The sequence below is a fragment of the Nipponia nippon genome, unplaced genomic scaffold, assembly GCF_047370975.1.
Source record: "Nipponia nippon isolate SJK-2023a ecotype South Korea unplaced genomic scaffold, ASM4737097v1 scaffold_9, whole genome shotgun sequence".
In the NCBI taxonomy this organism is placed as follows: domain Eukaryota; kingdom Metazoa; phylum Chordata; class Aves; order Pelecaniformes; family Threskiornithidae; genus Nipponia; species Nipponia nippon.
The window spans coordinates 46626554-46650576 of NW_028262413.1; the positions used below are offsets into that span (position 1 = coordinate 46626554).

Here is a 24023-nt window from a genome sequence, read left to right on the forward strand (position 1 = left end):
GAGTGTGTGGTCACAAATACCTTTACGTTGTGCTACCAGCGCAGGAGCCCAGCGAAGGGTGAGGTGCACTGCGCAGGGTGCTGTGCAAAGAGACACAATGGCCCAAACCCTGTTTTGGAGACATTGCCTTAAAGGAAATACGGCCAGATGGGGAAGGATAAAAGGGCTCTCCCATGTAGCAGTTGGGGACGCTGCTCTGTGCCATCTACACGGACACAATCTCAGGGGCAGGGCAGTCACCAAGCAAAGTGGTTTAGCCAGTTGAGTCTGCTGCAAGGAGCCCACCGTGACCTGTAAGGAATAACCATGTCATGGGAGGTGGAGAAATACAGCAGGAAAGAGAAATGCTGGACCAAGAGAGGGGAGGAGGGCATAGGGCTGGGCAGCCATACAGCTCTGCTGCCCCTTGCCTTAGGTAGTGACCACACTGGGGATGCTTAGGGTCAGGAAATCTCCTCTGGCAAAAGTTCCTCTATAAACAGGGTAATGGGGCCCAGCAGGATCTCCCAGCCAGCCGTTCTTCTGTTCTGTAAGCTTCCCCAAAGCTGGGTCACTGAGGATAAAGCTGCAGAGCTCTGCAGCCTCTCCCTTATCTCTAGGGAAAGCATCTGCAAACACTCCTCTCTACCAGGAGTACTACGTTTAGGACAACTACACTATATATTACAAACTGCACATTGACATCTAGAAGCTTTTATCTGATCGCAGAAACTGTTTTTTTAGGTGAAGATTTGTAACAACCAGAGGCAAATACATCCCCTCATTGACTGAATCCTGCTGATGGAATTCCCTTGATTCAGGGTGCAGAAAGTGGTCTGATGTGTTTTTACACCAAATGTAATCTGCCCTGGCTTAAACAGACACAGGAAAAACCACGGTGTGAGCACTGCACAGAGACACAGAGGACAGCACTGATAGAAGAGGCTGTGCACACACGTGTGCGCACACACACACACACACACACAATGTTGGGTCTCTCTACAAGCAACTGCACAGTATTTTTGAAGCTATTCAGCTGAAGCTTTTGCACAAATAGGTTTCATCGTTTGCAAAGCATGTAACTGTGCTCCAAATGGCTGAACTCCAGCCTGGAAGAAAGATTCAGGACACGCAACAGCGCAAATACACTGACCACCACACAGAAACATAGATGTGTGTGTATATATATACATATGTAGACACACATATATACACATGCATAGATACATATATATATAAAAGTATACACACAGGCACACACAGAGACAAAGATAGATTGATGCCAGCACACTGAAAAGAGCCCATTTCAAATCCATCTGAAAGCCAGGCTCTGGTTGAAAGAGATCCTGCTGCAGAGCCACCAGCACTGACCTTGAAAGAGGCATAAATTCAGGGCGGTTCTGTGCCCTGCGCTGTGTGGGAAGCGAAGCCAGATGATCACAACGGTCCCTTGCGGCCCCACAGTCCATGAATCTCACATCAGACAGCACCAGCAGGGCAGTGAGAGCTATATCTAGTTCCTCGTCCTGTTCCTTCTCATTTTCTGTCTCTATATATTCCCACTAAGGTAACATGTGCCATCAGCTCATTAGGCACCTTTGCACCAGCCACTCTCCTCAAGGACATGCCCAGAGCAGAGAGAAAGTTGATAAAGCTGGTTGCCTGCAATATTTCTAGTTCAATCATTGCCCGAGAGCAGTGGCTGTGACTGCACATCCTTGCTCCTGGCGTGGACTGCGCATCTGGCGTCTCCCAGTTAACAACACAGGAGTCATTTCTTTATCATTCAGCAGCTCCTTGCGCTCCCCCGAAACTGGGCACATCAACACCGACAGCAGATAGGCGGTACGGGCGGATGGGGCAGTCGGAGCAAACAAGCAGCGGCAAGGCGATGAAAAGCAGATTGGTTTGTAATGCGGTCACAGAGGAAGGCAGGCGACGTTCTCGGCCCCACGCTCGGCCCGTGTAAATCAGCGCAGCCCCGCTACCGGCACTGTCAGCTTTCATCAGCGGAGCCCACGGCTTTTTGCTTCATCTCAAAACTTGCAGCAATAACATGAATGCTGATTTTCAATCCAGCTGCACCACTTAGGTCACATTTATTAAAGTCTCTGAGTTTCTATTAAAAGCTGTGTTTTTGCAGGATTTATAAATCAGCTCACAAACCTAAAATTTGGCATGAAGAGCTAAGGGCTAGAATTGATTTTTTTAATGAAATGATTTGGGGACATTTCTAAGTTTTTCAGAATGCAGTAATTACGAAGAAATGTGATTATAGCTGTCTCTTCGTGCTACTATCATTTCTTAACACACTATAATTTGTTAACTTTTTTTTTTTTTTAAGATAGAAGATACTTCAATTTTTAGTGTGAAGCAAAATTGCTTTTCTGGAGGAAAAAATGTTTCATAGTAAATTTATCCACTAAAAGTCCTAGCTTGTAGTTTTAGCAATTTTGTTAAAACTACCTCATATCTGGCAACTTTCCCTTTAAGATCAACGAGATACTAGCGTGAGGAAAGCAAAGTCATTATCTGCCCGTGTGAAATAGCTGGGTGGATCACCGTGGCAAGTTGATCACCAATGTGCCTTTTGGCAATGCTCAGGTTTTCTAAGAAGTCCATGGCGATTGGGCAAATAAGTGCCGGCAGGAACTCCATCATACCTTCATCCTCCACGACAGCAATTGAGAAGAGTTTTGCCATTAAGTTCCCTGACTACTAACTTCAGGTTTCCGTGGTCCAAGCCCATGTTTCTCAGTTTTAGATGGCCATCCTGAACACTCTGCAGCGCTTCTGTATTTGCAGTCTTCCTTTTTCTTGGGCACGTTTTAGTCAAAGTTACTTTAATGATACTTTCTGTGGTTGAATTCCTTTTTATTAGCTGGGTGGCATCCAGTCAGATCATTTCCAGTGACGTCTGTTTTGCAGTTTCTAATTTTATGTGAAGTCTTTTGTAGAATTTAGAACTTCCTTTAATAGATGTGAATCTGCTGGCTTTAAAAATTCAGGACATCTAATAGCAATTGATTTTTATGAAGTCTGTAGAAACCAGCAACACCTGGGCTCTAGCTGAGATGCTGTTCTGCTTTGGTAGGGAGTGAGGGTGGAATTAAGAGCTCTGCAAAAGAGCAAGGTGAGAATCCTCCATTTGCTCATGACATACCAGTGCGGCAGCCTCATGCTTTATATAGGGTATTTTCCATGCACTTTTGCAGCCTTCTGCAAAAGGGACACATAGTCCTACATTCATGCACAATTCAAAAACTCAAATAAATGGCTGGCACTGAAGCACTGAGAGTGGTTCTGTGAACAGTCCCACCAAATGCCCTCTGAGTGAAATAGGTCTTCAGCGTTTGAAAATCTGGTCTCTAACTCAAGCAATGGGAGCTCTGATGTGAAGATACGGGTATGGAGGTAAGTCTGTATCTCTATTTATCTACTTCGGAAAATTTTGGTGCAGTAATTCTGCAGCACAATTTCACTTGAGTTCACGTACAATACTCCTTGGTAACTTGTGGCATCATTATTATTTGCTGCTGCACGTCAAAAGAATAAAGGCCAAACCTACTTGTAGGAGCTCATAGGCAAAGGTCAAGTTTTGGCTTTGCTTAAACTAATAGTAAAATACCTCTTGACTTCAATGGGGCCAGCCTTTCAGCCGAGCTGACTTTGCAAGTTCACTCACATGTGAAGAGCATTTACTTGTAGCAAGGTGCTGGCAGTTAAAAACTTGCACCGAAATGCAGGAGCCTCTGCTTCCTCCTTAACCCCTGAGGTGCAGAGCCGTTCTCCTGGACCTTGCACAGAGACACAGCTCAGCCCTACCAGCTCCTGCTGGAAGCTGGAGCAGGCTTTAGGGACACAGGACTGGAAGGGCTTTGATCACCGCGTCCCTGAGTCCAGCCGTCTTTTACTGCAGGCACCCAGGCATGTAATCACTCAGCTGATCAAGCTCCATTTTAACAGTAATCAGATTTATTTGTCCCATTAGTCTTACTGGGAAGCTATTCCAAAATCTCACTGATCTGATGTTAGAAATCTAACTTCCAGCCTTGATGCATTCATGGCCAGTTCGTCCTCATTTGTTCTTGTGCCAGCTCTGTCATCTAACTTAAATAGCACTTCTCCCTCCTAGTGTTTACCCCGTTGTATTTATAGATGGCAATCATACTCCCTCTCAGCATTCATTTTGCTAGATAAAAGAAGCCAAGCCTTTTTTTAGTCTCCTCTCATATGCGCCCTCTTATCTTCCCACTTGCTTTTGCCTGCATGTGTTCCAGTTTGAGCGCTCCACTAGCACAACTAACCAGTCCTGTATACACCAGGAGGATTTTAATGCCTCCACTCGTACTTGTCTCTCAGCAACTTCAAAGTTTTTACCTTCAGGACATGCATAGGGTCCTGAGCAGTGGCCAAATGTCTGTCTGGCAGGGGGGAAAGGAGGAGGTGAGATACCTTCCCTCTGGTCCTAGAAGAGATGCGGAAAGGCTTGGCACTGCTCCCTTCCTATGAAGCCAGACCTCTCTCACAAACTGCGGTCCTTGGTGCAATGCTGGACCTTTCAGCTTCTGCTGTCAGCCATCCCTGCTCACCTTGCTTCCCTAGTGAAGTACCCCCTGTGCACAGTGATAAGAGCAGCAAGGTTTGTAAATGCAGCTGGTGCCCTGCAGCCAGACCCTTGCTGAGCTGGTACAGGGCTGGGAGAGGAAAGCCCAGACAGCAGGAAGTAAAATAGAAATAACATGTGTATAGCTGGCTGAGAAAAGAGAATAGGAAAATGCATCTGAGAAAAAACACAGATAATAGAGTGGAGAGAACACCAAGGGAAGAGGAGAGAAAAGGCAAAATAAAACACGGAAAGAGAGAAGAGGACAAGAGGAGCAGGGGGAGCGCACAAGAGAGAAAGCCTTCTCAAACTGGAGCAGGGCTGCATCTCCCTGTTGCCGTCTCTCTGTACCTTTGCCCAAGCTGTCTTTCTGAAAGAAGCGGCTGGAGGAATGGCTCCAGTCCATCGCCTCAAGGCGGTCTCCTTTGAGCACAGGGAGGATAATACATCCAGGGCTCTGGCTCAGCAGTTCAGAGATTCCTCTGCCATTTCTTTTTTTTCATTTTGCATCTGCACTGGTTCCTTTGTGACCCCAGCTGGCACTATAAAGAAATGAATCCTCCGAGTACAACTTGTGCACATTTCCCTGCAGAAAGTGGGAATGGCACCAGGCAAAGTGATTTGGAAATGAAACTCGTTAAGGCAGCCATTAGGGGCTTTATATGCTCTTTTGTCTTACTTGGCTGGAGAACTGCATAGACAGAAGCAGCATATTTTTGGCCATCCTCAGCTATTCAGTACTGCAAAGCATTCTCATGAATAAGTAAGACGGTGGGAGATCTAAAGGAAAAGTCAGGCCATATATTTTGATAAGTGCCCTAAAAATACCAGATCCATCGTTTTTTCTTTTTTAAATATCAAGACAACCTGCTGACTGACTACTGATAGCCAGTACTACAGGAAGGCAAGCAGCTTCCAGGCTGGTCCAAACGTATCACTTTTGGGTTTTAAACCATTTCGGCAGCTTAATATTTGAAGTAGCTCTGCGACAAGATGGCACTGCAGGCTGGGAAATCGGGATAGGTACTTGCTTTGACCTTTTCTGAATTAATTTAAATAACTGCAACAGGATTAGTGGTCCAGACCCACATTCATGGTGTTCATCCTAAATTTGACATTATGAGCATTTGCACTTTCAATTTGGGGAGCAAAAATGCATGATACAAGGGGACCATCTACATTGGAAAACATATTTACACATCTGTCTAAACTTTTCTCTGCAAAATCTCTGGAGCCAGCCTTTTTATTACATTTTAATGAGATTTTCTTTTAATAACCAAGAAGTGACTTACAGGAGCACCTGTAGAAATATTTTGCATACCTTGTCTCGTAGAATACTGTCTTTTTTGCATTAATCTTGCTCTCATGGCTTTCCAGTTAGCAGAGCTACATTTGGATTAAGGTGACGCAGCCTGCAAGTACCATCATTTTTAAAGCTGACAACCTTGATGAAATCAATTGCATTTCCTTTGTCCTCTGCTCCCTACCCTTTGCCCCACTTTGGCTTATTAAGGCTCTAAAGGAAGAGCTGTCTTACCATTTACCATATCTAAACCTATTGCTAAAGTGGTGAATTGAGTAATAGCGTAGTCCATGAATGGTCCCAGGGAATCAATAGCAACATGTGATAAGTAAGGTACTCCGGGATGCCCGAGCAATACAGTCTGAAGAGCTCTGCTGGAGAGCCATAAGTAACAGCAGAGCTCTCAGAATGCCCCTGGATGAGAACAGTGCTCAGAAGCACCCAAGATACCTTCTCGCATCTATCCGCTTGTCTGTGTCAGCAGGAAATTTGTGTGTCTACTGATCTGGGAAACAATGATAGAAGTTAGATTACTGACTTAATGCTTCATTGATTTATTTTTGTTATATAAATGGATAATTACAATTATCTAGTTATTTATCTTTTCGGAGAAGCAAACATACCTTATAGTTGCTAAGACACCGAGGCTTATAGACCCAGACAGGCATGTGCTGAAACTCCAGTTACCACGCACAGAGATTACGAAGACACAGGCAGGGGAAAGCAGACCTTTTTGTGTCTGTTAGAGCTACGGTGTCAGGAACTGCTACACTGGATTTTTAAATAGCACTGGCAGAAAACAGGATCCAACAGGCATTGCTTTGGTTGATTTCCTTGAACTGATAAGAACATTGCTACAGTGGGGTGGGGTAATATCTACCTTACTGGAGCTGTTTCCATCCAGATTACTGGTAAAGAAGCGTGAAGTCACACCACATGAGAGAGTGTGGTAGCTTGGATTGGAAAAACAATGTACACTGCCGCTACCTTGAGATATATCTGGGAAGAAAACAAGTCATCACAAAATACTTTGGAAGCCATAACCATTCTTAAGAAACTGAAAACATGCTAGAGACGATCTAGTTTAGAAAACTTTGCTAGAGTGCTGGGTGATATAAACCATCTCCAGATAAAATCTATCCTGCATTATCATGGTGTGAAGCTCTTGACTATCAGCATTAAGTATAAGATAAAAAAGCAAAATATTTAATTAATACAGTGTTATCTTTTTGAAGATCTTAAAGTAATTCCTGGCAGTCCAGCTGCTTTGCAGATAGGGGAAGAAATGCAAAACTCAGGAAATGCGTGGTCTGCAACAGTTTCTTCCTTAGTTTAAACACAGGTAAGAGCTACTGATGAGAATAACCCTTGAAGTTACGAAACATTTAATTAAAACTTTTTTTTTTGTTACAAAAAAGGTAGTTAATGTTAGAAATCAAGTTGCTATAACCGTACCGAGGAGTCCAAAAGACTTGACATAACTTCTTGTGTAAAGGCTTAGAAAAAAAGCAAGCTGCAGCACTGAAAAGCAAACTTGGGCAGTCACATTGTTATGCTTAGAGACATTTTATCTATTTCCTCACTTTAACTTATGAACACATTTATCAAACAAAATAATTTACCAAGAAAGGCATCATATTTATACTGGCAGTTCTAATGAAAACATCAATCCCAATCTGGTTCCAGCTTAATAACAAATTGATAAATATTTCAAAGTACAATCAGAAGAAAGGATGAAAATTTTAAACTTAAGCAGTATCATTTAAATAGCCAAGCCCTGTAAGAAGTAAATGAATGGGTTAGTTTTAATAAACCATGAGCTTAAATTGCAGGCAGAAAGGTTAGTTATAGGAAACACCTTCACAGGGAAAGGGTAATGAAGCGCTGGGGTGGCTGCTTGTCCCCATCACCAGAGATCTTTAACGAAGGCTGGCAGCAGATGGGTGAGGAAGGACACGGACCTGGCTGGCACTGTCTGCGGGAGGCGGGTACCCAGTCACCATCGGCTGTCTCTCCTTGCCCTCTGCGTTTGCATTCCTGTGAACATGCACTTTGCTTTGCTGACATCTTGTGGAGATCTAGATTTAGCTTAATTTACTGCAAAATATCCTGTTTCAAATAAGTGGTTTTATCTGCAGGGTGTCTATTACATAAGTGCTGTGGCACACAGCTGAGAGAGGAAACTGCACACGCACATGCATATCTGACCGAGTTTATTTTCTGCTGAAACATGCAGAGCGATTTTTGAGGTCAGCTCTGTTTCGTAGCAAGTGCAGAGCCTTTTAGTTTTAGCTATTTTCCCAGGTTATTGCTAACAAAGTATCTCAGATCAGGATGTGATTCCAGAACTAAAGTCTCTGCATTTAAATTCTTTCAGCTAGCCACTGCCCAGCACAGCAGCCAGGCTGCCAGGATTTTGCCATCTCCCCTAACTATAACTCTGTGATATTTGCAATAGAATTAACAAGAAACAGATGCCTCTTGGGGTCTGCAAATGAGAACTGGGGCTGGAACCCAAACATCGCCATCAGTGTGTGCCCATCACAAACACAGCTGCTCACACATAGCCTTGGACCTGCTAATGAGGGACTGGCGGCTCACCAGGGGAGCAGAGCTCAGCCACCCTTCCCACAACCTGCAGTCCCAGTTAAACACAGACACTTGAACCCATGTTCTTCTGCTTTGTAGGTGAGTGTTGATGTCACACCAACTCTCAGCTCTGCCTTCCCCCTTCCCTTATCTGTCATGCCCTCGCTCGGCTGCGGGCAAGAAGGACCAGCTCAAAGGGAAAGAGGCAGGGTCCGCTGCCTTTGCTGCAAGATAAGAGGGCAGGTACTGACGTTACTGTGAGCCAGCTGACACATTGCAAGTTCACACCCAGCTTATCTGGCCGTAGCTTGTTTCGTGCGCCTGAAATGAGCTGAAGGCAAAGTCTACCAGACTGCCCTGCTACTTAGCACGGTGCTGAATTAATGAATCTGAGCTCGCACATGAGTGCATCGCCAAAAATCTTTTCCTCCTTCACTGCATGCAGCACGATATACTCAGAATTACTCCTTCTACACAGTTCCATTTGGTCGATACTTAAGTACCCACCCAGGCTGATTTACCTTGATAGCACAGTCCATTTTCTACACATTTATTCATGAAGCTCTTATAGCTGCTGGCTGGAAATACATCAAATTCAAATCTAATGCTATCCCAGTTAAAACAAAACAAAACAAAACAAAAAACCAAACACAAAAAACCCTCTCTACCCGAGGATGAGAATTTTATTCTGCTCTGAACAGTAAGCAAAGACTTAAATGACTAGAAAAGAAAGGGAAGGATTTAAATTAAAACAAACAAAACCCCCCCCAAAGGTTATGTTAATGTTAACATGGGGAGATCCGTCCTGTGAAGGGATCTGTGATGGCAGAGTCCTGCCGTGAGCCCCTCAAGCCTGAGGCTGAGCTCCAGTGGAAGACCCATGAGGTCTGGATGAAGGCCAGAACGCTCTGTCACTTGAAAGACTGAGCTTCTGCTCCGAGCCAGGGCTGTGAGGTGACACAAAGAGCTTTGGTCCCCATCCTGCAGCGGCAGCAGGACAGGGTAGCGTGGAAACTGGGCAGAAGGCCAACCATGAAAAAAGGGAATAAGTAAGCACTCTGCAGTAAATACAAACCCAGATATCTCAAGCTACAAAATGGAACTGTTTTCTTCTTCTTTTTGTGTGGATCTTTGCCACCCATACAGAGTGTCAGTGGGGTGGATGAAGACTCCAAGCAGGAGGGTTCACTCTGCCACCTCCTACTACACATCGTCTGCAGGATCATTTCTGTAAACATCTTATCTGGGCGTGCAGGATCCATGACGCTCTGTTTGTATCGAGCTTTGCTTAGGTTTTGGCTCTCAGCATTCACCCATATCAGAAAGTTCCTTAAGACCTTGATAAGACCTCAAGCATCACTTCAGCCCATAACCAAGTCTTTGTGAAAGTCCTGAAAAGAAATCTCTGCTGCTCTCCAGCACTACTGCAGTTTTCCTTTCTGTCCCCATCTCCTTGAATTAAACAACCTGCACTTTAAAATCCTTTGTTGGATGCAATGTACCGTTCTCATGCTGGGGAGCACCATTTTGATTTCAGGCTTATTTCGGAAAGTCTGCTCTCAGATCCATGTGCTGTGGTTAGGCTCTCCCAGCACGGGTGGTTTTCTTTCCCACTGACTGCTGGGCAGACTGTGTGTTTTGCTGCCACATCCTTTATCCACAAATGCAAAAGAGTCTAAGGGCTGCCCAGGGAGTTCCCCTGCCTTATAATCTCTCTCACCCATATGCACGGATTATCAGCATCAGAAGAGCTGAAGATGTAAAGACAAAAAACATCCTCCAGAAATAAATTAATGTGCTGGAAGAAATTACTGCTTCCAGGAGCTAGGGATCTTTATATGTGACTCTGTTCCGAAACAACAACAACAACACTACCCTAACAAGAGTAAACCAGCAAAATAACAACAGTGATGATTCAGGTTAGCCATAATGTTACGACCCATAGAGGGCTGGATACCGCAGTCCTTGTTCAGGTGGAACTCCTGCTGAAGTCCATGGGTTTATGTGGGATTATATTAATTGCACAAGTACATCTGCATAGTATTCTGCCCTTAATTCACATACAAAACTCCAGGCGAAGGCTGAAATCCCTGTTACCTCTATGCCATACTGCTACTGTCCTTCAGAGTCCTCTGCGACACACAAATGCACGCATGCACTCACATGCACATGTGTTGTTCTTGCCATCCAGCCACGCTGTGAGTCGCTGTTTCTTAGCTGTGACCTTGTCTCAGTATCCATCTCCCCATTTGCTGCTGGGGAAGATGCACATCAGCACCTTTTTGCTGTCTTTCTGCTCTAGGGAAGTGAAAGGCTGAAAACAGCCTTGGTAAGGCCAAAGCTGGGAAGGTTACTGATGGGTAGAAAGCTTCAGTAGAAGAATGTACTGGAGGACAGTCAGAATTTGGCAGGGAGCTTTCAGAAGCCCTTGTCTAGAATTTGTAAATGCCCTTCTAAAACAAAGACCAAAACTTGAAACAATGCTGACGATACCTGCAGACAATTTATAATGAGATGAAGATGGAGCAGTGTGATTTCTAACTTAGTCTTCCTCTGCAAGCTCAGATAGCAGAGCTTTTCAGGGGGAAGGCAGGAAGAAAACTGTTCTTGTGACCTCCAGAAAGAGATGGCTGACCCCACTCAGCTGCAGCTTCCTGAGTGATAAGATTTAGATGGCTACAAGGACTGCACACAGAAAGAAAGAAGAAAGAATAAAGAAAAGGCCCAGTCTCTGCATCCCCATCACTGACTGAGATGAACAGGAAGGAAAAATTATCCAATTTCTTTCTAGAGAAGCCCATACGACACCACTGACCTGGTGCTGTTTGGGATTGCAAGGACCTGGCACTTCAGATTTTTTACAAACAGAGCTGACACAGAGCAGCAGTGCCACAAGGGCAAGAATTAAATTCACTGTCATTGCCCAAGGACCAGAAGAGATCCCAGGTTCCATGCAGCTGAAGGATGTGATCCCTCAGATATTTATGATGTATCCAGGAATTCAGCCATCCCCCAAATATTTTTTTTCCTCAAGTACTTAAGTATGATGTGGCATCAGGAGCTCTGTGATAGGTGGCTGCACCTGAAAGGAATGTGAAGAACATTGTACAGGGAGATGCAGTGTCCACAAAGACATAACAGCAAGCACAGTCCTGGGCTACCAATGTCTTCAAACGTAATGGCTTTCTCTCTGTGGCTGAGGAGGACAGACATCTGTCTATGTTGACTTCGAAGGATGAGGGTATCCTTTCTCAGCATTAGCCTTTTTTCAGACTTCTTGCAGAGTGTCAGACTGGGATATCATCAGGTCGATTGGGAAGTCTCCATTCATGGTAAAATATGGAGAAAAAAAACCCACGGGATTTTTGTTCCCTTGTCTGGAAGGAGAAGCTCAATTACTGCAGTCAGGAACTGCCAACCTCAGCAATATTCTTCTCCTTATTTTGAAATTTGTAAGTTGTGCCTCTTAAGCATGCTGGGTTACACATACATTAACTAGAAAAGTACAGAAATAAATGAGGTGTAGCAGGCTTTGTAAATAAATGGATAAAGTGCCAATATGAAAGAAATGGATCGCTGAAAAGTTCAGAACATTTTGCCATGCCAGCAGCTGTGATCTGCTCTCTTGGAACTCGGAGCCTCACTGCTGCTGAGATGTGCCACAGTTGTCTTTTGCATGCTCATGCTCTGGCTCTTCAAATGATGTTGAAATGACAAATTTCAGGCCAAATTATGCTGGCAACTAGCCAAGGATCAGACGAGCCCTCTCTGACAACACTTTCATACACTTCTTACCCAAATGGGCAGCTTAACCAAGAGCCTGCAAAGCTAAAATTAAAAAATAAGAGGCAATGGGAGGAAGTCCAAGGCTGACTTTTTTTCCCCATCTTGTAGCTAACAGAAGAAGGAATGCTCTAGTATAGGCCTGAGTGGTCTAAATATGAATTTAGGCAATGGTGTTCAGCAGATGGCCCCTGATGCGTGACATGCCATTGCAGGAAACTCTGGTATGAGGACCATTGCATTGCATGATATGAGGGCTGAAGTCATGGTGCCATGATAGAAGCTCCTTGATTAAGTCTGAGCCGTAGCCAGGCACTAATATCATTGGCTCAGTGGGAGAAGCTCCTTCCAGGTGCATCCCGGGCAGGGAAGTCCAGGACGAAGCTTCCAGCCATGCCACCCTGAGACAGCACAGAAGCCAAGTCAGAGCCAGCAAGAAGTGGCTGGGCCTTGGGCATGTAGACTAGAAATCGGAAAGGAAAAGGCAATGCAGGACTAGGGGAGCAGAGCTGCTAGGCCAGCCTCTGCCTGTTTCAGGAGCTTGTATTTACTTGGGCTTACAGCCATTTAAAGGTAAGTGACGAAACGAAGGGCAGTCAGAGGGCAGCAAACCCTGAGGAGATCCCCACTAGAGACAGATCGGAGGAAACAAGAAGCAAGTAAAGCCATCTCCTGTCTGGCATCCTATCTGATATTGGCCATAGAGGAATGAAGAAGAATGACAGCGTTAAAAAGGAGATCACATCCTCCAAAGTTTAGCCAGTCTGTCAAGAAAAGCTGTCCTCCATAGCAGCAGCAGAAGATAGAAAGAAGCAAGAAATGTGATCTCAGTATGACTTTTTTTTGATCTTAAAGAGCCTTCCTCTTCCTCTCTCCTGCTTTCATCAGCTCCTGTGAAGAAAATTCACACCAGCTGTCTAGATGACGGGGATTGGTCTGCACACAGAAGAAAGTGACAACGAATAGGATGCCTCAAATCACAAACTGCAACATAGACAAATACAAAATCTTATGATTGACCCAGTCAATCCCATCCCTCAAGCAAAAAAAGTCATCTTCTGAAGGTTTCACAGAGGGAAAACTTCTCTGCACTGCAATAGGAATGCAGCCTTTTTAAAAAAATGGAGTTGATGTATTCCATGCAGCGTATTTCTTGCCTAGGTATGTCCTGTATCGTGTTAGGTAAACTGTCATATATAAAGCAGCTTAAGTCAGTCCTAAGTTGTATTTAATGTCCTGTCCCTGTTAAGTGTTAAAAGATCATGGTATTCAGGGGAAGAACAGAAGTATCATTATTTTTGAGGCTCAATAACGCATGTTAGACATCACAGAAGGTTATATTTCCCCAACATACAGGAATGAGTCTATATTTGATTAACATAAAAAGACCCTTACCAGAAAGTGAGTAATCTGTATTAGTCATCCTCATGGCTGGAGTATAAGACACACTTGGCATGTCATGGCCCTTCTCCTTCTGTTTCCGTCGATACCACACAAACAGTGCCAGCAAGACCATAATAATTAGAAGGAGAATAATAATTCCAATGATTGCTCCCACTGAGTGCCTCTCTGATCCAAGAGCGGGGCTAATTTTAGTATAGGGGTTTAATTCTTCCATCATAAGAGCCGCTGTTAAAAGTAATTCATAACACACTGTAAATTGAATTGTGCATTTCATTTTTGAAAGACTATTTTTTTTAAAGCAAGTACATCATTGGAGGGGGAGAGAGAGAAAGAGAGAGAGAGATATTTTACAGATAGATAGAATTTCACTGTACCTTGATCACATCGGATTCCTTTGAAGCCTGGACTGCAGTAGCAAGTACCTGTGACATGGTCACATGTAGCATTATTCATGCATTCACATAGTTGTTTGCAACCATAGCCAAATGTTCCTGGTGAGCACTCTGGGAAGCCAAAGAAAAAAATTGGAAAGAATTCTACTTTTTTCAGGAATGGGTGAAACACTTGCCGTGAAAAATTCAGTAGAAAAGTCTCCCTGGTTTCAGTGTCTCTAGGATAATACCTGCATGTTAGATTATTGTTATTTTAAAACAGGAGATAAATGTATTTCATGCACACTTTGGGGTATTACTTAATAAGCTGTAACTTTCTGGAAAAGTCATACAAGACTTCACAGGGATGAAACCAATAATATGTACAGAGACTTTAAAAGGCTTGATATGTATTACAAGTGAACAGAATTTAACAGGGCGTGAGCTCAGAAGCTGTAGGCTACATCTTGAAAGAGCATAGCATTCTCCACCAACTCTGCATATTTTTTTTCCATGGGTGTAGTTGCAAAGAAAAATTGTAATGTCCCTTTTTATGAACACCATAGACTTTTACCAAACAAATCCCGCAGGCTTTCATACTTATCCCTACTAGTGCTAGAAGAGGAATATAACATTGCAGGTGGAATTACAGAATTGAGCATCTGAATGGTTTGATTTGCTCTGCTGCTATATTAGGATTCCTAATATAGAAGGAATTTCTACCCTATCTTTGTATTTCTATCAAAGACAAAATGATTGAATGTCCAGCTGAGAAATTTATTCATACAATTACCATGATGGGCTATTACAATAAATCTGTAGGCAGCTTACTATACTTCTTGAGGCGCTATTCAATAATAAATTGAAAGAAACAACTTCTGTCACATCTTACTTATTTCTATGGAGAAGACGCATTATTGAATGCATGCACACTTGCTATGATTCTTTAGAATATATACTGTTTGCTTTAAGATGTGACTTCTTCTGTGTCACTGCAAATGTTTTGCATAGCATGATGATACCTTCCCAATGTCGATCTCTAAGTAACTTCTAGTAGCCAAAATTTAATATTAAGTAATGAACAGTAGCCAGTAGGTGTATAATGATTTGCAGTGTGTATTAAAGTCATATCTCTTTCTTTAATCTGCATGTCCCCAAAGAAGGAAAAATAAAATTATTACAATTAATGCTCATTCTGATATTAATCTGTAGCCTACTTAAAATGAATAAGGCCTAAATTTTTGGACTGCACCACAGAAACAATGTCTGCCTTTAGGCATTTCATCTGCAATGCAGTGTGACTGCCTATTCAGCCACATTTTGAGAAGGAAGGAGTCTTAATGAAGTCATACTTTTAGATTAAATAGTAGAAAACCACATAAATAAATACATTTGTAGTTTGGATAGAAAAGAAAGCCTCGGGCTTTGTACAGAGGTCAAATTATAGACGTAGCTTCTTGTGTAAAACCTGCTATGATGCAGTTCTACTATGGAACTTTTTTGTTTCCTGTTTTATTTATGGTTGCAGAAAGGCTGTACACAAATTCACAGTAAATTGGCCACTTACAGAGTTACAGTGGTGCCATATGTAATCCCCACATGAGCATGCAAATTTGGTCCTGAGATACATGCTTTGCTGAATGCAAGTATGTGCAAAAAGAAAAGATGTTCAGGAACTTAGTTGTACGTACAAATACTTTCACAAAGGTCCATGTCGTAAGCTACAGCTAAGAAGCTTTCACTTGCAAATCTAGCAGGAATGTTACTGTATTACCTTACTGCCAAAAGAAGGAACTAAACCCTGTGGAATTAATGCCTTGGGAAGGTAAGACAGATTTCACCCTGCATTTAGAATCCAAGTTACTGTGTGAGAATTTTCTTTTGATTTACTGTACTGGACAAACAAGTAATTATTCAACTACAGCACATACAGTTTCCACTACCCTAATTCTTTGTTCTTAAAAGAAGCCATTTGGCACGGTGTGCTAAATATGCCAGCAAGACATTCACAACAATTACAGTAAGATATGCCAGTACCCTTGCAAGGTAATTGAAGTTCATTGTTAAACACTTGCTCGCTACTCAAATTAAACACAGATCCTTCCAAAAATGGCAAGCAACTTTTTTTTCCTTGATCTGTTTTCATTGTAAAGATGAATCTTTATTTGGTCCACATCTATAGCATAACAACTTATGCAAGAAAGCCCCAATATTCCTTGGCAGGCAGAGAGCAGAAAGGACTTCTTTCTTTTAACTCTTCTGTCTTCCTTCGTGCCTAGGGAAACTTGATGCTGCTACTCTCGACAATGTTAGCAAGGCGTGATGCAGCTTGTGTTTTTGTATTAATTAGGTACAAGTGGTTTGGGAAGGCTACATCCAGGCAGCACTGAGTGCAGTGACTTGCTTTTATCTGACCTAACTTTAGGCTGGGAAAGGAAAGGCCTAATTTGCAGAGGATTCACTATATTACTTTATGCTTAAACAGACTGTCCAGCTTTCCAGAGATGCCGCCTTCTCCCTATGGATTACATAAGGTGCCTGGGGTTACTGTCTTGCTGACAACACCAACTCATTTAAGAGTCTATTTCTGCAAAGAATTGTGAAATACAGCACCACCCCCACCCTGGAGAAACAGAAAAATGAAGTCATGTTGCTACTTACTTTGCTCACATTGTTTGCCTGTAAATCCAGTCCTGCACGTGCACTGGCCAGTGATGTGGTCACAGTCCGCTCCGTTCTGACACTGACAAACATTGGCACAGTTTTTTCCATAAAAAGCAGCTGGGCAACCTTTCAGGAATCAGAATAAGGAAAGACTAAGAAATAAGCTGAAACACAAACTCAGATGCGTTATCAGCACAAAATATATAGGCCTATAAATCTATGGATTTTCAGCCTCTGTATATTTAATCACATTTATTTGATCATCTAAATGCAGAGATACTACGAAAGCCAATTTTCTTGAAGTGGTGTTTCTCATATCTTACAGAATTGCCTCTTAAGTGTTTCAGAAGAATGAAAACTTGACCCATCTCTACAAACTGCATTTTCAAGAAGTGAAAGAAAATGGCTAAACAGAAACAGGCCAGAGATCAATCAATTACTTGCAAATGAAAGAACCTTAAAAGGCTCACCAGAATTTGATCTCCACTTTCATACAGTTTGGCACTAGTAGGATGAGAAATCTCAAACATTTTCCTAAATCAGACCACATATACCGGGGCTTTAACAAGCAGGGACATAGACCGTGCAAATTCTGAAAATGAATCGATAACCTAAATGATCGGTCCCTCCTTTATCAAGTGCGAAAGGCATGAAAAGCCTTGAAAAGCTCCAGGACTATTTTCTTCGGGGTGGTGTGAAGTTACCACAAGTAAGAAGCAGGTGGTTTAACAGGGAAGACTGCAATACTTGGAAGAGACACGAGGTAGCAGCACATACTGTGACAGATTCCCTGGCACGACACTGTCTCTGAAAGGCTTACGCTGAGTGCAGTAGAGCCCCGTCCAACCGTGAGTACATCTACATTCTCCATCGTAAGGGCTGCACATTGCTCCGTTGTGGCAGTTGCATGAATGAAAGCAATCAGGGCCCCAAAAACCAGTGGGACAAGCTATGAAAATAAAAAAGATTTGTCAGCTGACAAAAAAAGCAATGATACTGTGTTAGTGCTGCCGAGGAACAACTATAAAGGGAGAACCTGTGAGACACCAGCAAAGGCAGAACTTCGCATTGCAGAGCTTGGCATCGCTGCAGCGACTCCCTGACAGTGACCGGTTCTTCCAAGCCAACGATCGCTTTAGAAACCCAGGTGCCAACCTGCAACCTCACCCACGCTGTCGAGCCCTGGCACGAGGGATTCTCCCCCGGGTAGGCCAGGTGGCAGGATCAGGTCTGTGCTGTGTTTGTGCACTGAGAACCACTGAAAGAGCGACCCTCGACGCTACATTACCCTAAGTGCTGTAGCCACTCTCCCTGCCTTACCGGCATTATCTGTGAAGACAGTTTAGACAGAGTTTTAAGATATTGAGGTAATTTAATTTTCTTTTTGATATTCTGGAATTCTTGCATAATAAAGCACAGCTATTCGTGGCTTACTTTTGCCATGCAATCAACTACTAAAACTACCACATTCATTTGAAGCATAGAGTGCTACTCAAATTACGTAAAAATGTAAAGGAAACTTCTTACAGTATGAATTCCCATCCACAAAATCAGATTGCTTTTGTTGATGGGGCTAATATTAAATTAAAATCTCCAGGTCTATTATATATTTCAACAAGTACAATATTAATACATTTTCAAAAGTTATTTTAAGCCTCCCTCCAAAAATGAATGCAGTAAGTTACAGTTATTAGTGCCAGACTAAAAGATCCAAAATGATGATAACCCTTCAATATAACAACTATATTTTTGCTGTAAAAAGCACTTTCCATTGCTTCCTATTAAAGACATGAATTAATAAGGCATGGTTCCAGGAAACCTGAAAGTACAGAAACCGTGCCTATTTCCATGTATGCCATTGGCTCCAATTCGGACGATAAATGCAAGTTTCTGGCATGTGACAGACATCTCTAAAGCCAGAATGAATAGCAAAAAAACCCTGCCGTGACGTAAATCAAACAAAAGGTCACTGAACTCACACAGTGTAAAGCTGAACAGGATCTGACCTAAAGCATTCGTGCCATAAGCAACCAGAAATACTTTTACAACGCCTTTGTAAGCCAGAGCTGCAGGGTCTGTTAATGTCTCCAGAGCTGGCTCTGGAGTTGGAGCTAAAATTATCTCCTTTGCAGCTCTGTCTCTCGGTCATTCCAGGTAAACTGGTGCGCAGGGAGGTCCGACCGAAATAGCTTGGTACTGGACTTGGGTATGCGAGGCCAGGTTCTGACGGGAGCCTGGTGTGAGGCCAGGTTCCCGTTGGGAGATTTACACTTTCTTTACAAGAAGGTAACTGAGCAAACAGCCAGGTTCCCACTTTGTTCATCCAAAATACAAAGTAGCTATCACCAGGTCCTTCTGCTTGCTAAACTGGAAATTGTTGCTGCTGAACTGGCCTGCCTCACTTAGTAAGAAAAAACATTTTTTTCCAAGGTTAACAGAAACTAACAGTCATTTCCCAATTACATGGCTAAATATAATGAGGAATCTGTGGAGCTTTCTGTCTTTTTTCCTTTTTTTTTTTCTATTTTTGAGTGACAGCAATATTCTGCCTGTGGAAGACACACAATAAGAGCAAAATTACAGCCGTCTGTTTTTATCCGATTCCTACTTTATCACTTGAAGTTTAATATATTTTACTCTGGAATGCTGTCTAATATGCTAGTTGTATCCTGAATATGAAGTAACATTTCTGAATGATAGGATATTGCTTCCCTCTGTGATCTATCTTCAATTAAGGGATGCTCTCAGGAAATGACACTTTGGGATCAGCAAATGCCAATCTTCTACCTGGGCAATTTTCAAGAAGAAATCCTCCATCCCTCCAAGCCCACATTGACTTTTACAATTAAATTACATTTAATGGAAATATTTCAGCTGCCTAATTTCTCAATTCTGGGGGCTTGGTACATGAAAACATTTACTGGTTAATAATTTCTAATGTAATAGCTGAAAGAAAATGATTTCAAAAAATAAATAAAAGGGAATCCAGCTAGAAATTAAAAGGGAGCGTGGAGCTTTCTTTTCTGATAAGAGCTTGTGACCTCCCTTTCCTGCAATAGAAGCTAGTAACGGCTTCTGCAAATTCCAAATGCAGAAACTAATTCAAGCCAAAGCTAACTTAGATTAATTAAAAGAAATAAGCTATAAAGAGAGTAAGGCACTGGCTGCTGTAATACTTCAGGGATTTCCCCAGAATCTGTCTTTAACTTTCAGAAAACACTAAACAGGAAAATATGTTATTTTAAAGCGGAGGTGGAAAAATAACACTTTGCTTACTCTGAGAGCAGTCCGTGCCTATCCAGCCTGGAAAACACTGACACGATCCATCGATAGGATTGCACGTCCCATTCTCGGTGCACTGACAGACCTCGGCACAGTTCTTCCCATATTTTCCACTGGGACAGACTGTGGAAATATAAGGCAATTTACTGAAGGCTCTTCATAATGAATATGAGGAAGTCATAGGACTTAACATTTAGCAATTAGAGATAAAAGTAATTACAACATTTTTCTTTGCTGAAGCCAAATGGGCACAATTCTTCTGGAAAGAAGGAAAAGGCAGAAAGTATTCAAGTCCATTTTGTTTGCTTACATCCCAGGCATAAAAACAACAGGAAAAAGTTGTCTCGAAATCCATTTTTCTGCTGGAAAATGAATCTAATATAGTTAGGATTACAATTATTGAAGTGCATTATGGAAGGATGAATAGAGGAGAGACAAAACAGGGAATAGGGGTTATTGGGAGAGGAAGAGAACAATAAAGCTGAGAAGAATTCAAAGAGTAGTAGCAAACACAAGTAAGTGTCTAGAAGGGATTGATCTGGGGACTTGGCCAAGGGGGTCCCTTGGTGCAAGCCCTGAAATACGGATCTGCGCTGGCTCAGAACATTACGACTTCAACAATGAGAACAAGAAAAATAGGAAAGGAACATTTTAGGCTACATATCAGCCTAGCGAAGAAGTCTCAAGAAGATGAAGAGCAATGGGGACTCTTACTTTCAGGTCTGTCACTAGAACCTAACACCCTTGTATTGTAAAACTAATAATGACAGCAATAATGGACCAAAAGCCGCAAACCTGACCACTTGGTACGATGGCCTGCTGCACTAGCCATGGGTATTGTACTAGGAGGCCAGTGCCCATGAATGGCTGGTGGCAGATAAGCTTGCAAGGAGAGACTGAAAGAGCTGCAGTCCTTGCCCCTGCTATCCCACTAGCGCCACAAAATGCATCATGCCTCATGCGGCACTGCGCTATGGGGTACGCCAGAAAACCCACCTCATCACTGTCCTGATTCCTTCTGGATCAAATGGTGGTGAGAGACGGAGGTGCCTTTTGCTACTAAATACACTAGGCTTCGCTGAAGATCAGCTTTCAGCGATGTTGGTGGGAGGCAGGCTCCCAGCATCTCACAGAATCAAATCATGCAAGTGGAGAGTAGACCAAGAGCAAGATTGCCACTTCCGTAAGTATTTTTACCATATAAGTCTGGAAAAAGACTACTCCCACAAATAAAGCACATATCCAATTGCTGAAACGTCATGCTTGTCTTTTGGCATCCAGGCACCTATTCATCTCCAGCACCCCTTGCTGTAGCAAGTGTTCGATCAGGTTGCAAATGGTGGTTTCCATGCATTATAGATGTGTTTGACTGAGAGCTGTTAAACAGATATGTTGCATCCTGACAAAATCAGGGTCTGTTCCTGTCGGTCCACCTAGTTTACCCCTGAAGTTGGAAGAAAAGAAACTCTAAATTTTTTTTTCAGATTCATCTTATAACAGCCTAAGCACAGTGACATAAAACTAATAGACACGTAGATCTTCAACCTCCCACCAAATGATTGGAAATCTTTAACGTTAAAGTTGATGGAAAGCTCTGCTCAGTAATGAATGAAATGTTTAATTTCTGTGCTCTTATTGGCTGCGTTCCCTGACAAAAACAGATGTATTTTCAAAACAAGATAAAACATACAGTCCATCTTTGCAAAGAATGTAACAAATGGAACTGGACTTGTATCCTGGTAAATAATAGTGATGTCAAAAAAGTGATTAAGGCACTTCCCTGAATTATGCAACTGTTTTACCACCTCAGCCATTCTCACTTTCTCATATGTAGTCTCTGCAGGTGACCTCAATCTATCCTGACTGTGAATCAGCCACAGATTGAAATCCTGAGCTGTGATTCATTTGCTTTTATACAATATGCCATCCTCAACTCTTACTATGGCAGAAATCATTGGCATACTATTGTTTTCTGCGTGCATTTCTATATACTACGGACTTATCTGTAGGAGTGGATAAAGTTGATTTTGGCTTTCAAATTATGTGCTGAACAGAATAGTTCTCTACCTGAAAAAGAGATAAAACTAAACACAATATACAGACACAATGAAAAGAACAATACACAGACACAAAGAGAAAGATAGAGAAGGAGAGAAAAGCCCTCATATCACAGAAAAGGCAAAACCTAAAATGATCTGTCAGCCTAGGTTCTCATACATGCTATGCCATTATTCAGTTCCAATGCTTTATATAGAGGAATTCAATGCTATATTTTTATTGCATCTTTAAGATGGAGATAGATAGCATCACTTATATGAAGACTGGATTTTTTATATGTACAAAAAGTAGTTCTCAAAAGACTGACTTAAAATAGGAGCTGATTTCCACTGCAACATGGAATACTAATGAATCAGGAAAAGATTTGTGATCCAAACACTGGTGCTGACAAAGGCAACAGGTCATACTTTATAAAAGAAATGCTTTGGTTCCGCACAGTGAGAGCTAGCAGAGGGGTTCCTACCGTGTGAGCACCTCTTGTCTCTGTGAAATACTATGATGCCCTCCAGAATGTCAACACAGAAGGATTACAAACCCCATCCTGCCAAAATGGTTGTTCTCATTAATTTAAGTAACCTGGTTGTGACTCTCTTGTGAAGATGTGAAGTCCAAATACAAGCACTTTTTCCAATGTCTCAAACATTTTTAAACAAAGCTGTAAAGTAAGGACTAACACTGCTTTCTTCAGGAGCAAGCTGGTTGTACAATGCAGATAGAGATGTTAATTAGCTATAAAAGCTCTGAAGTGGGACTCCGAAAGCCCCTGTGGGATGTCAGGTGTGTTCTAGCAGCAATAACAAGTTGTTATCAATCCATCTTGCTACATGATTGTGAAAGATATTCATAAAACAGCTGCTTAGTTGTTTGCTGCTCAGAATCCTTAGCACAACCATGTCAACCTGTGCACTTTCGGAGGTTACACAGCACCTCACATGCACGTGCTGCTGACGGAAGAATGTTCCCGCTGCCAGAAAAGAGACGGCACAAGGAGATGAAAATTCAAAAGTGAAATCTTCGTTTCACATTTTTCTAATGGAAAACTTTAATTAGCATTTTTCTTTTTACAAAATAAAGTTACATGCTAACTCATTATGACAAACTGCAACACAAATTGATTTTAATTAGGACATGAATATTTTAAAATTAATTTGCTGGATAGATCAACATTTCAAAGTAAAACCAGAAGTGCTGAACATCTGAGCAAAAATAAAATAGTTTTCTTAAGAGGATAATTAGCCCTGCTTACGCTTTGAAATCTGGCTAACTTTTCACATAAAATGGACAAATTCACCGAAATATGTTCATTTTAATAAATTAATTGGTATAATGTTTAGTTGACTATACAACACAGGAAGAAGAAAACATGGTTATACTTAATCTATGTGTAATGCTTTTGCATAAGTGCTGTCTGCAATTTCTAACTTACTGAAAGCAGGTCATTAAAAAGTGTCAGTTCAATTTTTACAGGGATGGTGACCACAAGGGCAGTAGCCATTACAAATAATCTTTTAAATCTGTGTGTAGAAAATACCCACAGGAGTATGCAATAACTGAGACTCTGCAGAATACTGTAATGATTTTGCGGACATTTTTAGGATAAAACTGAAAATGAAACCTGTGGTTAAAAGTGGACTAACTTTCAAAGGTACAGAAAGGTGATGGACATTTGGGGGAGTTGAAGCTACTCTTCCCCTGTGAAAATTAACTCACTTCCCTTGCCTCATTGCAAATTTTTCTGTCTCCTGCCCTTGTGTTTGGGTGCGCATGATTTTAGCTATTCCCAGTCAGGTCCTAGACAGTGTAAATAAGGTTCCATGCATTAACTGGGTGTTTGGGCTTGTGTACCTGAGCTGGCCTTTACCTCCTGCTGAAAAGAGTGCATGAAGGTGCCATCAACATTTAGGATATGGCAGGCTTAGCAGAAAGGAAAATGAAGCCGTTGGATAGCTGATATACTTTTACAGCAGGTGTCTCATTCCATATT

The 24023-nt window shown here is 42.2% G+C and overlaps 1 protein-coding gene across 1 annotated transcript in view; it reads right to left on the bottom strand.

Moving 5' to 3' along the window:
* The window catches only part of MEGF11 (multiple EGF like domains 11), a 238761-nt gene that overhangs the window by 17324 nt on the left and 197414 nt on the right, over positions 1-24023 (bottom strand). The window contains exons 18-23 of the mRNA XM_087745188.1: positions 19976-20104; positions 17520-17648; positions 16697-16825; positions 14039-14167; positions 13656-13889; positions 6769-6887 (exon numbers count right to left, since the gene is read on the bottom strand). Coding sequence (XP_087601314.1) covers positions 6769-6887; positions 13656-13889; positions 14039-14167; positions 16697-16825; positions 17520-17648; positions 19976-20104 — 869 coding nt within the window. The remainder of the gene's footprint in view (positions 1-6768; positions 6888-13655; positions 13890-14038; positions 14168-16696; positions 16826-17519; positions 17649-19975; positions 20105-24023) is intronic.